Raw genomic sequence first — 16,910 nt, forward strand, 5'->3', positions numbered from 1 at the left:
TATATGCAAAAAAACACCCTACTGTTAGATATGTTAGATAAACTTAACCAGACATCGATGTTAAGTTAACAATACCAAGATAATTGCAAAAGTACTCTCAACCAAGTCATACTAAGGGTATTTTAGTTATTTTATAAATAATAGCATTTTAGTCATTTTAGAAATAAAATATTTGGACTTAATGAAATATTCTCATGGTGTAAGTTTAAATCTAACTCAGTGTATTTTTAAATCTAATTCAATGTAGTTTTCGCAAATATTTGCTAAATCATAGAGCTAGATTTACAAATAGTAAAAAATTAGATTATAAACCACAATTTCATTAAAAAATAATGTGTTATATACAAACTTCCTAATAATATAATATAATTTTCTCATCTCTTACCCTAGCTAAGGAGGTCTCAAATGTTGTCGAGACGAAGAGGTCAAACCCTTCATGGTAGTGCATGTGTGCTAATAACATAATATTATATAGCATAATAAGCATAATAAAAAAACATCATCATCATATAGTAACATGTGTTATCATATGTAAGCATATTAATAAAGATATACTATAAAACATGATAAAGACATAAATATCAACCATCATAAATTAATATGTGTAACTACAATTGCGAAAGCTATCATGTTAAAAATAAATTATTTTAGTATATAGCCTAACAGCCTAACACATCATAACAATTAAGAACAACAATACAGCTCATTTATCTGAACTAGTTCCCTAGTGACGAGGAGGCTCCACTCTAATTCTAGTATACTCCATGGTTTTCATTGGTCTCAAAGAGATCTATGGCAAAATATTGAGTTATCAACACTCTTTTTTTAAGTAGATAAAGGCAACCAACACATTTGCTACATTAAAAAGGCAAATAAAGATATATAAAAAAGGTGAGCAAAGATAGTACGTAGAATAAGCTAACAAAATGGTTCAGAATAGGCTTAGCCCGTAAATGGGCTCGGCCCACCTAGCCTAACTTGCTTGGGCTCGAGCTAGCCTCTGCTTGCAAAAGAGGGCTTGGCCAGCCCAACCCATCAGCTTGGGTGCAGTCCAACACCCAAGCCAGGTTGCTCACATAGGCCAAGGCTACATATCTCCACATGTTAGCCATCCTCCTTTCTTTTTTCTGGGTGTTAAATATCTTATGCATATCCACTATAAGCTCTCAATATGCCCACCACCCGTCTCTATTTGTCCTTAGCAAGTCTATATTCAGCATTTTTTATAAAAACTAATCTCTCGTTAGACATCCAAAATATATCATTCTCCTAATTAAATAGGATATACTATTTATTTTATTAAAAACAATTCTCGTACTCTCCTATATTAACTAGGATTGCAGAGACACTTTATGAGAAAGTCTAATCTAACACACAAAAAAAAATAATCCTTAAGATAACCCGTAAACAAAAGTAAGAGAGGATAATGCCAAGATCTTTTGTTTAAGCATAAAATAATATTTTTATCCTCTTCTCTCATACGTGGACCTAAAAATCAAAAATATTCTTTATTTAAATTCTTGAGAGTTAATTAACTGATTGACCAAATAATATATGAAAATTGTTCAATAGTAATATTTGGCTTTGGTTAAGGGAAACATCAGCAATATACTATTCTAAAGTTTTACTCTTAAAATTATATCTCTAAATCTTGAGAAAGATAGTCTAATATTTAGTTATAAACTAAAAAATAGCATAATAATTATTTTTAATGTAACATAAAGTTAACATAAAAGAATAAATAAGAAGTACAAATTGATTCAATGTTTTTCTCTAGTCCATTGAAGCCCAAAGATCTATGAGCTAGCTCATGCTTGACTAACCAAGCAAATGAATGACCTTGCATCTTCTCAATCCCTCCCACATTTTTTTAGTATGAGTATTTCACATTTACAACGTTCTATTTTCAAAGATTGTTTGTCTTATTTCGCACAAAAATATCTTGCTTGATTCACTAATTTGTGGTAAGATATTTCACTCTTTCTTTGGAAAATACTTCATCAGGTCTCCATTTTAGATGGCAATTGATAGTCATCCTTGATCGTCATTTCTAGTATGAGTATGAGTATCGCGCCTAACAAGAAACTTGTGATTTGTAGTAAAAGATTGCATGTCCTCTTCATAGATTGATTGATATACCAAATTATTTTGTTTCATTATATCATATATAACTACCTAGTTTAGGTAGGCAGCCCGGCAAATAGACATCAAATATTGATTTGATATATAAATTTAAATTTTCTCATTTCTTATAGGCATGCGATACATACTTATAGGTATACATTATATATATGTGCAAAAATTGGCTATAAATTTTTGGTATGTGAACTTAGATAGGTGAGTAGTAGGAGAGAAAAGAGAGAATTTTTAAAATAACTTTAATAAAATCAATGTAAATTTATAATTTGACTTATGTATGGAATAATTTAAGCAGTATTTTGATCATATAACAAAAAAAGATCATTTCTTATCTTACAAGAACAAAATTTCTCATTTGAATATTTTTTGTTCTTCATAATTTTTCTTTAGAGATTAAGAACCCAAGTTCTACTTTAGTATTTTTATCAAAACTATTTTTTTCTTAGTGTTCTTTTATTCATGGTGTTGTAGGTTCTTAAAAATAAAAAATATCATATGCAAACTCAAGTGTAAGTGATTGAACACTCTAAAAATATATAAAAGTGTGATTAAAGTTATGGACCAGATTTAGAATGATCTATACATAAGAAAATTTTAAAATTTTTATGGGTGGTAGCCTCACGTGTATGGGTTTTTTTTTTGCTCTCATTTGAGTAGATTTGGAGTTCGAAATAAGATGTTATGACCAAAAAATAATGAAAGGTCAAGATTGCGGCTGAATTGGTTATTTGACATTGTGACAATCGTTGGAGGGTTATCCGACATCGTCACGAGTCATTATCATGCCTCGATGCACTCAGTTTGACATCTTTGCACCACCTATATGAAAATCATGAGCCACCACTCAAAAACATCCTCACTTGCCTCATCAGATACTGCTAGGTTTATATCATCTTACTCTTCGATATTTTACTTATATACCCTACAGAGTTTGACTGTTATTACTTTTAATATAATCATTCATCTAAAATCCATTGACTAGAATCTCAAGCTGAAGCCATACGATATAATAATATAATATAATTTCCCCATTTCTTATCCTAGCTGAGAAGTTTTCAAATATTGTCGAGACGTAGATGTTATACCCTTCATGATAGTGCATGTGTGCTAATAATATAATATTATATAGCATAATAAGCATAATGGAAAATATCATCATCATAGAGTAACATGTGTTATCATATCTGAGCATATTAATAAAGATATAAATAAATCATGATAAAGATATAAATAAATCATGATAAAGATATAAATAAATCATGATAAAGATATAAATATCAACCATCATGTGAAATCAATATGTATAACTATAATTACGAAAGCCTAACACATCTTAACAATTAAGAACAACAACAAGAGATAGCTCACTTATCTTAACTAGTTCTCTAGTGATGAGGAGGCTCTACTCTAACACTAGTCTACTCCACGTTTTGCATTGATCTTGAAGAGATCTACGATAAAATATTGAGTTACCAACACATTTGTTTTTAGTAAATAAAGACTCCAACATATTTTTTTTTCAGTAAATAAAGACTCCAACACATTTGCTACATTAAAAAGATAAATAAAAATATTATGTAGAATAAGCCAACAAAGGGGCTTAGAATAGGCTTAGCTGCAAATGAGCTTAGCCCACCTAACCTTAACTTGCTTGGCCTTGAACTAGCCTCAGCTTGCAAAGTAGAGTTTGGCCAATCTAAAATCCATCAGCTTGGGCACAGGCCAACCCAAGCCAGGTTGCTCACATAGGCCAAGACCAACCCAGCTCCTCATTGGGCCTTAAAAGTGTAACACATGCTAGCCATCCTCCTTTTCTTTTCTAGGTGTTATATACTCATGAATATCCACTACAATGATAGGCTACGGAACGATCCCTGGATTTATTATAGGAAGCAGTCCGCGCAATCAGGGTAAAATATTCATCAAGTATTCTTCCGTAGTCAAAAAATTATGAAACTAAGGTTTATCGATCTATAACTTTCTGATCTACGCTTTTCATATTTACGTCCTTTGTAGATTCGAACTACAACTAGGACGAAAATACGATATAGTGAGGATGAAGGTGGTGGTGACTAATGGAGTGGATGTTAGGGTTATGGATGATAATGGAGATGAGGGTGGATAGTTGTTGTAGTTTAAGGGATAAAGACGAAGGAGAAGAAGTGGTCTAGATCCCAATGAAAGGGGAGGACTCGACAGATGAGGAAGATTAGAAGTTAGGAGAGACCTTGCCAACAGTAGAGATGGTAGGTTAGTGAAGGGGGAGGAGGGAGATTATGGTAGAAAGACTAGAGAGAAGATAGAGATGCAAGAAACTAATATTCAATAGCAATAATAATTTTGGCTGCCATCCACATCTTTATAGAGCTAGCCAGCAAGCCAAAATAATAAGTATTAACCCTAATTCTAATGGACTCCCATTGATCATGTTCGAACGCACAAAAGGCGCGCTCTATCGATGTGAATCTAAGGCAGGCGTTCAAACATGCCCGACCGCGTTCGAACGCACATTTCGCGTTCTCTATTTTTGTGAACCTGATGTAAGCGCTCGCAAAGCCATTCGAATGCGATCCCTTCTGCGTTCGAACGCGACCTACAGAAAATTTATTTTAATAAAAATAAATAACTAATGCAATAAGAAAAGACTCTAACTAGGTGTATCATACAAATTCTCAATATGCCCACCACGAATCCCTATTTGTCCTTAGTGGACTTATATTCATCGTCTAAAAAACTAATCTCTCGTAAGACATCCAAAATATGTCATTCTCCTATAAATATGATATACTTCTCATTTTATTAAAAATAATTCTTGTACTCTCCTATGTTAACTAGGATTGCAGAGACAGAAGGTCTAATCTAACACACAAAAAAATAAAATAATCCTTAAGACAACCCTAGATAAAAGTAAGAGAGGATAATACCAAGATCTTTTGTTGTTGTTAAGGGTAAAATAATATGTATATCATCTTCTCTCATACGTGGACTCAAGAATAAAAAATATTTATTGCTTAAATTCTTGAGAGTTAATTAACCAATTGACCAAATAACAGATGATGTTGTTCATTAGCATTGTTTGGCTTTGGTTAAGGGAAACATATGTAGTATGCTATTATATTTTTTACTCTTAAAATTATATGTCTAAAAAAACTTGAGAAAAATAATTTGATGTTTAGTTATAAACTAAAAAATTAGTATAATAATTATTTTTAATATGACATAAAGTTAAGATAAAAGAATAAATAAGAAGTAGAAATTGATTCAAATATTGATTTAAATTAAATTTTCTCATTTCTTGTAGGTATGCCATGCATACTTGTAAGTGTACATTATATATATGGCATAAAGTTAAGATAAAAGAATAAATAAGAAGTAGAAATTGATTCAAATATTGATTTAAATTAAATTTTCTCATTTCTTGTAGGTATGCGATGCATACTTGTAAGTGTACATTATATATATGTGCAAAAATTGGGTATAAATTTTTAATATGTGAACTAAGATAGGTTAAGTGGTAGGAGAGAAAAGTGAGGATTTTTAAAATAACCTTAATGAAATCAATAATAAATTTATAATTTAACTTATGTGTGGAATTATTTGAAAAGAGTATTTTGATGATATAAAGAAAAAGATCATTTCTTATCTTAGAAGAACAAAATTTCTTGTTTGATTGTTTTTTGTCTTCATAATTCTTCTTTAGAGATCAAGAGCCCATGTTGGGTTCTACTTTATTATTTTATCAAAACTATTTTTTTTTCTTAGTGTTCTCTCATTCATGCTATTTAGGTTGTTAAAAATAAAAAAAAGTCAAATGCAAACTCAAGTGTAGGTACTTGAACTCTCTAAAAATAAATAAAAGCGTGATTAAAGTTAAAGACCAGATTTGGAATGATCTATACATAAGAAAATTTTAAAATTTTTGTAGCCTCACGTATGGGTTTCTTTTGCTCTCATTTGAATGTATTTGGAGTTCAGAACAAGATGTTATGACCAAAAAAGATGAAAGGTCAAGATCGGGGCTAAATGGGTTATTCGATATTGTGACGGTCATCGGAGGGTTATTCGATATCCTCACTTGCCTTATCGAATACTGCTAGGTTTACGTCATCTTACTCTTTGATATTCTATAAATATACCCTAAAGAGTTTTGACTCTTGTTAGTTTCAATATAATCATTCGCCTAGAATTCATTGATTAGAATCTTAAGCTTGAGCCATACTATATAATAATAAAATATAATTTTTCCACTTCTTACCACAGTTGAGGGATCTTAAATATTGTTGAGACGTAGATGTCACACCCTTCATGATAGTGCATGTGTGCTAATAACATAATATTATATAGCATAATAAGTATAATAAAAAATATCATCATCATAAAGGAAGACCATCATCTCTCTCCGGGTACGATCAACGCTTTATTCATTCGTTGAACAAAGAGGATTAGCATGTGTTATCATATGTGAGCATATTAATAAAGATATGCATAAATCATAATAAAGACATAAATATCAACTATCATGTGAAATCAATATATGTAACTACAACTATGAAATCTACCATGTTAAAAATAAATTATTTTAGTATATAGCCTAACACATCATAGCAATTAAGAACAACAAGAGAGCTAATTTGTGTGAACTAGTTTCCTAGTGATGAAGAGGCTCTACTCTAACTCTAGTCTGCTCCCCTATTTGCATTGATCTCAAAAAAGCCTACAACAAAATATTGAGTTACCAAGACTTCTTTTTTTCAATAGATAAAAGCTACTAACATATTCGCTATATTAAAAAGACAAGTAAAAATAGTACGTAGAATAAGCCAACAAATGGGCTTAAAACATAAGCTTAGCTCACAAATGGGCTTGGCACCCAACTTAACTTGCTTAGGTTCAAACCGACCTCAGCTTACAAAAGAGGACTTGGACACATGCCAACCCAAGTCGGGCTACTCACATAGGTCAAGGCCAACCTAGCTCCACGTTAGGCCCCCAAAAGCATAACACATGCTATTCATCCTCTCTTTTCTGTTTTAGGTGTTATATATCTCATACATATCCACTGTAAACTCTCAATGTGCCCACCATGAGTCTATATTTGTCCTTAGTGGGCCTATATTCGTTATTTTGAAAACTAATCTCTCGTTAAACATCTAAAACATGTCACTCTCCTAATTGAATAGGATATACTTCTCATTTTATTAAAAATTGTTCTCGTACTCTCCTATATTAACTAGGATTGTGGAAACTCTTTATAAGAATGTCTAGTCTAACACAAACACAAAATGGAACAATTCCTAAGGTAACCCTAGGAGAAAGTAAGAGAAGATAATGCCAAGATCTTTTGTTGTTGTTAAGGATAGAGTAATATTTTATCCTCTTGTCTCATATATGGACTCAAGAATCAAAAACATTTATTACTTAAATTCTTGAGAGTTAATTAACCGATTGATCAAATAACTAATGAAAATTGTTCATTGGCATTATTTGGCTTTAGTTAAAGGAGACATAAGCAGTATGCTATTCTAATTTTTTACTCTTAAAACTATAACTCTAAAAATCTTGAGAAAGATAATTTGATATTTAATTATAAACTAAAATTATGGTATAATAATTATTTTTAATGTGACGAATAAATAAGAAGTAGAAATTGATTCAAATATCTTTGATTTGATATATAAATTTAAATTAAAGTTTCTATGGGATGCGTACTTGGGTATACATTATATATATGTATAAAAATTGAGTATAAATTTTTAGTTTGTGAACCAAGATAAGTGAGCAGTAGGAGAGAAAAGAGAGGATTTTTAAAATAAGTTTAATGAAATCAATGATAAATTTATAATTTGACTTTTATGTGGAATAATTTAAACAATATTTTCAATCCAGAGTAGATATAATTTAGTATTTGATTACAAATTTAGAGTAGTATTCTTTATTCTAGAATAGGGAAAAAGATAACCTAAAACTAAACCTCTCTCGTGCTTGATTATTTTCGAGCAAAGCTTAAATCAAGCCTAAGTCGAGCAAAACCCTAGCCGATCTGAGCGATCTCATGCTGCTCAATATTTTGACAACCCTAGCTCCGAGATGCATACATACATACAAATACTAGAAATTTCAAGAGATATATGTGCAAAGAAAAAAAAAAAAAAAAAAAACCTAAAACTAAACCCCAGCTACAGAATCTACCAACTATTTGGGGCCTTTGGAGAACAAGGCCTGATGAAGTCTGCACTTAATATACAGTGAGGTCATTCCCTACTTAGAATCCCATTAACTGCATATGAGAATCTATTCTTATATAAATTCTCAAAAAATAAAAAGAAAAAAAAAATTAACAAGAAATATCTTCAAATATTATATTTGTGTCACTATCTTCAATATCTTGGACTTAAAAAATTGGCTCGAAAACAAATAAAGTTAGGGAGGTGGCACGTGCCACCAGCTTTCCTGGCGATGAGGGTAAAGGAGGCTCAATCGAGAACTACGCCATTCTTTTTTCTCTCAATCACATCTTCATCCATGAGAAGAAAATTAAATAAATAAAACAAAACAACAACTTCATCATTGGAGCATGACACCCTACCTAAACCTTACCTTTAAGCTTTTGTTCTTTTGCCCTTTCAATAGTTTCTATTATATATGATGGATCAGTTAATATATTTTACAACTAATTATCTAAATTATAAACATATCAACGTACTAATTAATTAATTAGGAGTGAAAATGAATAGAGTATGAAATTTGGATAGTGAGAAAATCATATATGGATACTTAATTATCATATTGACTAGTATAATTATCGATTGCTGTGAATCGGGCTAAGGTTAGTTTATTTATAGAGATGGTGGTAGCGATTTGGCGGTGAATTTAACGGAGATTATGAGATGTATAGGATGGGAGAGAATGGGATAATAGTGATGACGATGGCGGCGTAGGGTTGATTTGTGATTTAGAAAGGAAAAATGGGGAGAAGAAGATGGTCAACCTTAGAGAAGAAGGGGGACCAATGGAAGAGAAGGTAGGAGCTAATCGGTGGCTAGAGTTTGAGAGAAGAGGAAGAAGATTAGCATTCGAATGCCATTGGTCTAGCTATAGTCTTGGGTTTAGGCGTTCGGATGTCGTGTTGTTTTTGTTTGAACACCAAAACCAAAGAGCATTCAATGGGGCAATGACATTCGAATGCTGGGTTGCGGTCATTCAACGGAGACTTAATATTCGAACTCCATAGTATCGTTCAAACATCATTGCCCGAGACTACTACTATTAAAATAGAAATCTCGATGATAACCTAATTTGTTCCGACGAGTCTAAATACCTCATATAACATGATCCAATCGGACTCCGAACACACACCCCATATTAAAGTTTGATGTCTCATATATCAAAATTCTATCTAAATTTATTTTATGAATCTACAACATGCCATGTAATCATTAAAATCATAGCATAATCGGTAAATATACACACACAAAAAAATTAGATTAGATATTTATATATAAAGTACAAGAAAGTTTTTGTATCACTACTTTTATAATATTTGTTTTATAATTTGAATGTTATAATGTCCACTTCGTACTTTTATTTGCCAATCAACCTAATTTACTTTTAATATACAAATAAAATTAATTTCTCTTGCAAAATTGGTCAAATATTCTAGTTTATTAAAGTGAGTCGCCAAATTATTTTCTTGAGAACTATTTAATAATTGAATTTTCCTATATTCAGAATAATTGCCATAAATTATTACTTCGGACTTATCTCCCTCGCTCCCCCATCACATCACATCACACATACCCCATCGCATCACACACACTGCATCTCTAGTTATTTTTTTATATATATAATTTTGGTTGTTCGCACCCTACATTTTCAATTTTTAGATTTTGAGCCCCAATTTTGGACTTTGGTCTCATTTGAGTTAAATACGATCGTACCGAATTACCTCACCCTGTTCTATCTCAAATTCTTCTTTTTACTAATCTTAGTTAAACAATTAATATGGGATATTTTTAGAGTAAAGTGCAAAAGTTGAGGCTAGAAGCGTAATATTGAAAAGAGTAGGGAGTGAACTGTAGAATCGTAAAAGTGTAGGGTGTGAAACGTAAATTTCCCTCTTCTGAAACCAAAGTAGAGAAGAACTACTCCTCGATCTCTTGGTAGCTTTGTTTCATTTCTAGCATCAATCCAGGGAATGGGAGGAGTCACGTCGTCAGTGGCGGCGAAGTTGGCCTTCTTCCCGCCAAATCCGCCGTCATACGAAGTGATCGCAGAGCCATTGACCGGTCTTCTCACTCTCAGCCGCTTCCCCCACCGGGAAAACGTCGACGTGCTCCGCCTCCCAACGCGCCGCGGCAGTGAGATCGTGGCTGTCTATGTCCGCAATCCGGCGGCCGCCTCCACCCTCCTCTACTCCCACGGCAACGCCGCCGACCTCGGCCACATGTACGACCTCCTCGTCCAGCTCAGCTTCCACCTCTGCGTCAATCTTTTGGGGTAGATACGATACTGCATCTTTTTCTATTTTTTATTTGTATAGATTGTCTGGCTGTGGGTCGTGATATTGTTTGATTTTAGATTTGGGTATGTCATCGATTATTATTCTATGGTAGATTGGATTTAATGCTTTTGGCAATTGGGGGTACCTCCACACTGCTCTCCTTCTCTTTTTGGATGAATTCCTTGAGGCTAATTTGGAGATCTTAAAAAAAAAGAGGGATTTTTTAAGAGGACAGGTGTCGGTGGTGTTCATTATTTTCTAATGTGGGTTCTTTTTTCGTTGGAAATTTTGTTTCTTGTTGGATCTTGAGAGAAGAGAAGGGAGATTAAATATGGGTACAAGTATAATTGACGGATTTCTTTTGTCACTGCAGTTTAGTGTTGAAAATTTTGAGTTTGGAAACTTGCTCCATATGGGTTTGTCGTAGAATCGTAGTTATCGCCTGGGGCTGGTATTGCTCCCATTTGTAGTTCCTACTTGTGATCCTTTGGTGAGTCTTACGAATTAGAATTATTAGGGACTTGACCATTTGGGACCAGCGTGCAGCTGTAAACTGAATCACAATTGGATGTTTCACCAATCAACTAGTAAATTTTCTGTCGGATTATTCCCACTTGTCTCTATTGAAGGCTATTTGAACCAGATTCTCTGCTCTTCCAGTTTAGATGCCAGTAGTTTTTCTGTTCCAGTAAACTTGGCTTTGATATAGTGGGTTTTGCTTCCATAAAACCTACTTCTTAACTGGATTTATGTAGGATGGTAATATCCGTGGCTCTGATAGATATATTCAGAAAAGTTGTCAGAAATATCGCAGCCTTATGTTTCTTACATCTCATTTGAATTAACTTGTCATCCCATGAATCTTATCTTATATGCTTAGGCTCGTAATAGTAATGAAGGCCTTCATGCTGATACAGGTATGACTATTCTGGATATGGCCAATCATCTGGAAAGGTGTGTTTGAAAGTTCAATCTGACCAGTTGATGTAACTGATTGTTCGAAGTTGCTTATTTTGCATAAACTAACATTTTCTTTGTCTGCTTTTATACTGATATATTCTTGATTTTCCTTTTAGCCAACTGAACAGAACACATATGCTGATATAGAGGCTGCTTATAAGTGCCTCATAGAGAACTATAGGGCTAAGGAAGAAGAGATTATCTTATATGGCCAATCTGTTGGAAGTGGACCTACTGTAGATCTGGCTACCCGCCTACCTCACTTGCGAGCAGTTGTTTTGCATAGCCCTATATCATCAGGCTTAAGGGTTATGTATCCTGTAAAACGCACATACTGGTTTGACATATACAAGGTTAATTTCTCTGTTCTTCATCTGGCTGAATTACAATCCTTTATGCTCTTGTTAACCTTTTTCTGTTTTTTTGTCTTTCATTGTGCTTCCAGAATATTGACAAAATCCCACAAGTCAATTGTCCTGTTCTGGTAATTCACGTAAGTATTCTGATCTGAGAATTCATAAGACTACATTTGGAAAGTGATATTACTTGTTCTCTTTTATAAAGGTCTAACAAGTCTTTCTTATGTTCTTCCTGAAAGTTTAAAGATACTTAATCTAAGGTGACATTTCAAGAAAAATAAAGTTATTATCAATTGGTGCTACTATATATTGGATATTTGGATTTAGATAGATAAAGGGGTTATGTATGACCCCTTTGTTGATAAATGTAATCTGTACTTGTTACATCTCTTTCTATGCAAGAGAGTAGTAATGTGCAATTGATAAATGTGGGAGATTGGTTAGATCAGATTATATCTACAAATATGTGCCTCCAATATGGTTACGTTTTCTATTAGATTTATCTGAATCTCTCTGAGCGGGTCTACATACTCATCTAGATCTTTAGAACTTGCATGTCTGCAAATATGGAAGGCAATTCATTTTCTTCTTATTTCTCTACTTAAAAAGGATTAAGTTGGTATAGTTATGTTTAATGCTGTGCTGGATTAATATGCCATTTTCTTTAGATGCCCCAATGTAATGAGTGGTCTGATCTATTCTTTTAAAAACTGACAAAATATATTGTACCTGAACTGTTCAGTCTTGTTATTAACTGAAAATAGTTTTCTTGAACTACTGCATTAAACATACCACTTTTATGGAGTTGGTAAATAGTTGCACTGGACATATATCTGTGCTTTTAAGATGAAAGTTTCTAGGTTCCTCCGGACTCATCTTCTTTTCCATGACTTCATGTATCTTATGACTTGGTACAACTTCAGTTACTCCTTTCTATTTCATTCTGTAGGGAACATCTGATGAAGTTGTGGATTGGTCACACGGTAAGCAGCTTTGGGAACTTTGTAAGGATAAATATGAACCACTATGGCTCAAAGGAGGGAAGCACTGCAATTTAGAACTTTTCCCAGAGTACGTTAGACATCTCAAAAGGTTTATTGCTACAGTTGAGAAATCACCCTCAGACAGAAACACATGGAGACAAAATACAGATCCTTTTGAGACATCTAGGAGGAATGCCAACTGTTCTGAACCATCGAGGAAGAGCACAGATAAGAGAGACAAATCAAGGCATAATAAAGAAAAGCTAAGAAGTAATGATAGGTGTAGCAATCTGGAGAAGTTGGATGAACTAAAGATTTCATATGACCACATTGACAAGTCCAGGAGGAGTGTAGATTGCATTGGGAAGCCTAGAAAGAATATGGATCAGCTGGACCGAGGGCGAAAAAGCGTCGACCGGTTGGACAGAATATGGGCAGGGTAAACCTTTTCACTTGTAAACTTCATACATGGGCTTGCTTGTGTTAAAAAAATTTACATGTGAATTTATTTATGTTCTCCAATCCTGTAATGTATCTGTGCAAATAGAGAAGGTGACTAAATTAGTGACAAGGTGTATCTCTGTGTAGCAGTTGGATAGCGTCTTTGTTGGAGAACTTCCATGCTATTGTACAGTCTTGTTTGCTTGTATTGTTCATGACAATAATACAATCTACAGTGTATGCTTGACTACGAGCTGTATTGCTACCAACATATGGAGCTATATTTAACTTGCAACTTGTCACATGTGTGAGCTTTATGAATCTTAGTTACTCTGTTTCCAGTATATCCACAATGATCATGATGTGCATTATATACAGTTCAATATGGTAATGAACAACACATTGAAATAGTCACATGCTGCAAAATTCTGTTGCTTTCACCATGTTTTCACTCTCCCAACTGTCTGAACACTTGACTACGTGACTATATGCTAGGATTTAAAGTTTAAACAGAGTGCATTCATATTGCATGTTGTATGAAAGTTGAGCCATCCTGTTGTAGCTTCATAAGATTGTAACATGAGCCACTTTGCCCAACAGAGATCAGGTCAGTATGTGGTCCTTGTTCTATGACTTTTCCTTTCTTTATCACTGCAACTAAGTCGGAACCTTTTGGTATTGTGGAAAGCCGATAAGACATGATTTTCTCATCATATCATTGATCAATTCTTGAGCTAAATTTTCTCATGTGATGTTATGATTGTAAGGTGATAAGTTGTTTATGTATGCACAAGTAGATGGTTATATGAATTTATGTGCATTCGCAAGCATTGCAATTTTAACCAACTCTGTTTCTGTGGCTCACGATGCAATAATGGCAGATTTGCCAGAGCCACTATGTCCATCTATGTCTTCTTGAAACTCAAATGGCTCCATTGATGACCCTCTCTGAGAATAGAATGCAGTGATGGTCCTATATATTTCACCACTGCTTTACTAGCCAACTGACTTCCCTCAACCTGCACTTCTTCACCTTCTTTGACATGTTAGGCCATTGGAACTTTCCGCGAGCCGCCATGAGTAGTAGCGACAGGCAAATCTATAGTTCTTGTCGTCGTCGAGTCATCCAATCTCAAATTGTGATGCTGGAGGATGTTTGCAATGACAATGTTAAATGCCAGACTTAAGAAGATGTAACAATAAATTTAATTCTTGACTTGATAAGTTTCATTGTCATGGAGGAAGAGTATCCTGAGAGAAGTGAACCTAAACAATATGCATTTATAGGTTGAAGCTGCTCCAAAATTAACTGCTCCAATGCAGCCTAACAATCCTCTCTTCCTCTCTGGCTTGTTTCATTCTCATCAGATGATATCGAGAAGGTTTAGGAAACTACTGTTTTACTTGCTTGATCTTTCTGAATTGTTTCCTTGGAAAACTTTTAAAAAAAAGTGTGTTCTTGGATGCTATACTGACTTGAAGGTGCTGAGTTTTCCTTGCTCCTAGTTCTGAGGTGCCTGACTTGATTGATATCAGAACACTTCAGCATGCAGTGTTCTGATATCATTACCCCTGATCTACTTGTAGTTTACACTCTGTATTTTTAATATTTACAAATCGAACACTAAATTTTATCAAATATTTGTAAAAAATGTGCGCTAGAATTAGATTAACATTAACATTAACACTGTTTGGGCACACGACATAAACAAGATCTATTCTTTTCCACTGCATACTATTCCTTTTAAAATATCTAAAGTGCCCTTATCTTCTTTCTTTTATTAGGACATGAATGTGACTTTATATTTTTCCTTGAACCTGGCCCAAAATGAAAAATGAGTTCTTTGTCCTCAAGCCTCCTTTCTCCTCTGCCTTCTACCTTCCTCTCTCCTTTCTTCTCCTCAATCCGAAATGCATCATTATTATATCTTGTGTTAGATAAGTAAGGTTTAGGTATAAAGAGGTTAAGTAAGATATTTCGGGTTTGGTAAGGATATTTTAGTAGTGTAGTTAACCAACCTAGGAGATTTTAGTTAAATTTAATTAACGGATCTATCAGCAATGAGTTTCCTATAATTTTTTTTGAAAATTATAGGGTTCACTTTTCAAACATGAAAAATACTAGGCATAAACCAAAAATATGTAACGATGTAGTGTGTTAAATTACAAATTTCTCTCAATTCAAAATGATAGAATTTGAACTTAAGACCTCCGCTTTAAATACCGTGTAAATTGTTGATACACAGACTAAAAGATGATAAGCACATTAGGATTGTGAGAGAAATATTTGAGAAAGAAATCAATGTTTTAGTTTTCATTTGATTGAGGCATTTGATTATTGGGATAAGAGATTAACCCTTTTTTATTAAAGAAAAAATACAAATTAAATGAGTGATAACTTATCAAGGTTAAAAAAAAAAGCCATAAAATCGGTTTATCATTTTTTTGTTATCCCACTTCTAAATTGGGATAAAAAATATAAAATAAAGGTGAAGTTGTCCAATTTTGACAAATGTTTTCTTTCTCCTTTTGCGTTCCAAACCTCTCTCCCTAATTAATATTTTATTTTTTTTACATTATAAAGTCTAGGATTTTAACCCTAGTTATTTTATTTGTGAATGAAGTAAGTACTAGGTAGCTATATTATAACATATTAATGTACATTATAAAGTAAAAAAAATATACTATCTTATATTAAGAAAAAAAATATTCGAGTCGAATTTTAAATGTGGCAAGCTCACAAGTCTCACGAGCCGACGAGCTATTTTGATAGCCCTATTCGAAAGGCATTCAAACGACAAAAGTTGTGAATTTCCTTTCAAATGAACTTAGGCCATTTCAAGATAAGAGTATTGTGCCCAAACTGAGTGGGTGAAGAGAAAATACTCACTCTTTGGTGTCTAAGATTGACGTCTCATTTAGAGCTATAAATATATGCAATGCACAATTTAGAAATACATAAAACCAAATGAACGATCTTTATTAGTTATTTTGCACCTATCGATCCACTTGTATTGTGATTTAGTTATTAATTTCAATTGCTTTGATCTAAATTGGATCAATTTTGCTGAACTTTTGAAGCATGTCTTCCATTCGGTTGTGGAATAAGAAAAAAATAAGAATATAACTCCGATAAAATAAGACGGTTCTTTTATTTTTTTTTTCTTTTATTACAAAAAGAAAGATATGATATAATATTATATTAAATTCGTAGAAGTTGTCTGGTTGTGATAATTTGGATAAAAGAAAAGAATAATTAAATTGGATCATTTTTCTCTTTTCTTGGTTTGATGTTTTATTAAACATATGATATTGTTTGCTCATGATGGTTTTATAATTTATTCACAAAAATAATTTAACTGAATTCATCCTAATATTTATATTATTACAAATATAACGATAAATATACGTGATTGAAATAAAGAGCCTATATTAAAGATCTAGAGAAAGTTTTGGTGAAGTATTAAACTTTTGGATTGATGAGACACTATCCTCTTATTGTCTTATGTTCTTGAAGTGAATTATTTG

The 16,910-nt window shown here is 33.0% G+C and overlaps 1 protein-coding gene across 1 annotated transcript; it reads left to right on the forward strand.

The window, feature by feature from the left end:
- The first annotated feature begins 10,097 nt into the window (after window positions 1-10,097).
- LOC140797568 (uncharacterized) lies at window positions 10,098-13,632 on the forward strand. The gene is made up of 5 exons (XM_073151124.1): window positions 10,098-10,635; window positions 11,557-11,593; window positions 11,716-11,952; window positions 12,045-12,092; window positions 12,908-13,632. The coding sequence occupies exons 1-5, from the start codon at window positions 10,334-10,336 to the stop codon at window positions 13,382-13,384; spliced, it is 1,101 nt and encodes a 366-aa protein (XP_073007225.1). The 5' UTR covers window positions 10,098-10,333; the 3' UTR covers window positions 13,385-13,632.
- Window positions 13,633-16,910: the final 3,278 nt, after the last annotated feature.

The sequence above is a fragment of the Typha latifolia genome, chromosome 11 (assembly GCF_019914945.1).
Source record: "Typha latifolia isolate L0001 chromosome 11, TyphaL0001v2, whole genome shotgun sequence".
In the NCBI taxonomy this organism is placed as follows: Eukaryota; Viridiplantae; Streptophyta; class Magnoliopsida; order Poales; family Typhaceae; genus Typha; species Typha latifolia.

Coding starts and splice junctions, on each gene's coding strand:
- LOC140797568 (XM_073151124.1), top strand. CDS start 10,334: ATGGGAGGAGTCACGTCGTCAGTGGCGGCGAAGTTGGCCTTCTTCCCG. Junction 10,636..11,556: donor CTCTGCGTCAATCTTTTGGG/GTAGATACGATA, acceptor ATGCTGATACAG/GTATGACTATTCTGGATATG. Junction 11,953..12,044: donor ACTGGTTTGACATATACAAG/GTTAATTTCTCT, acceptor TTGTGCTTCCAG/AATATTGACAAAATCCCACA.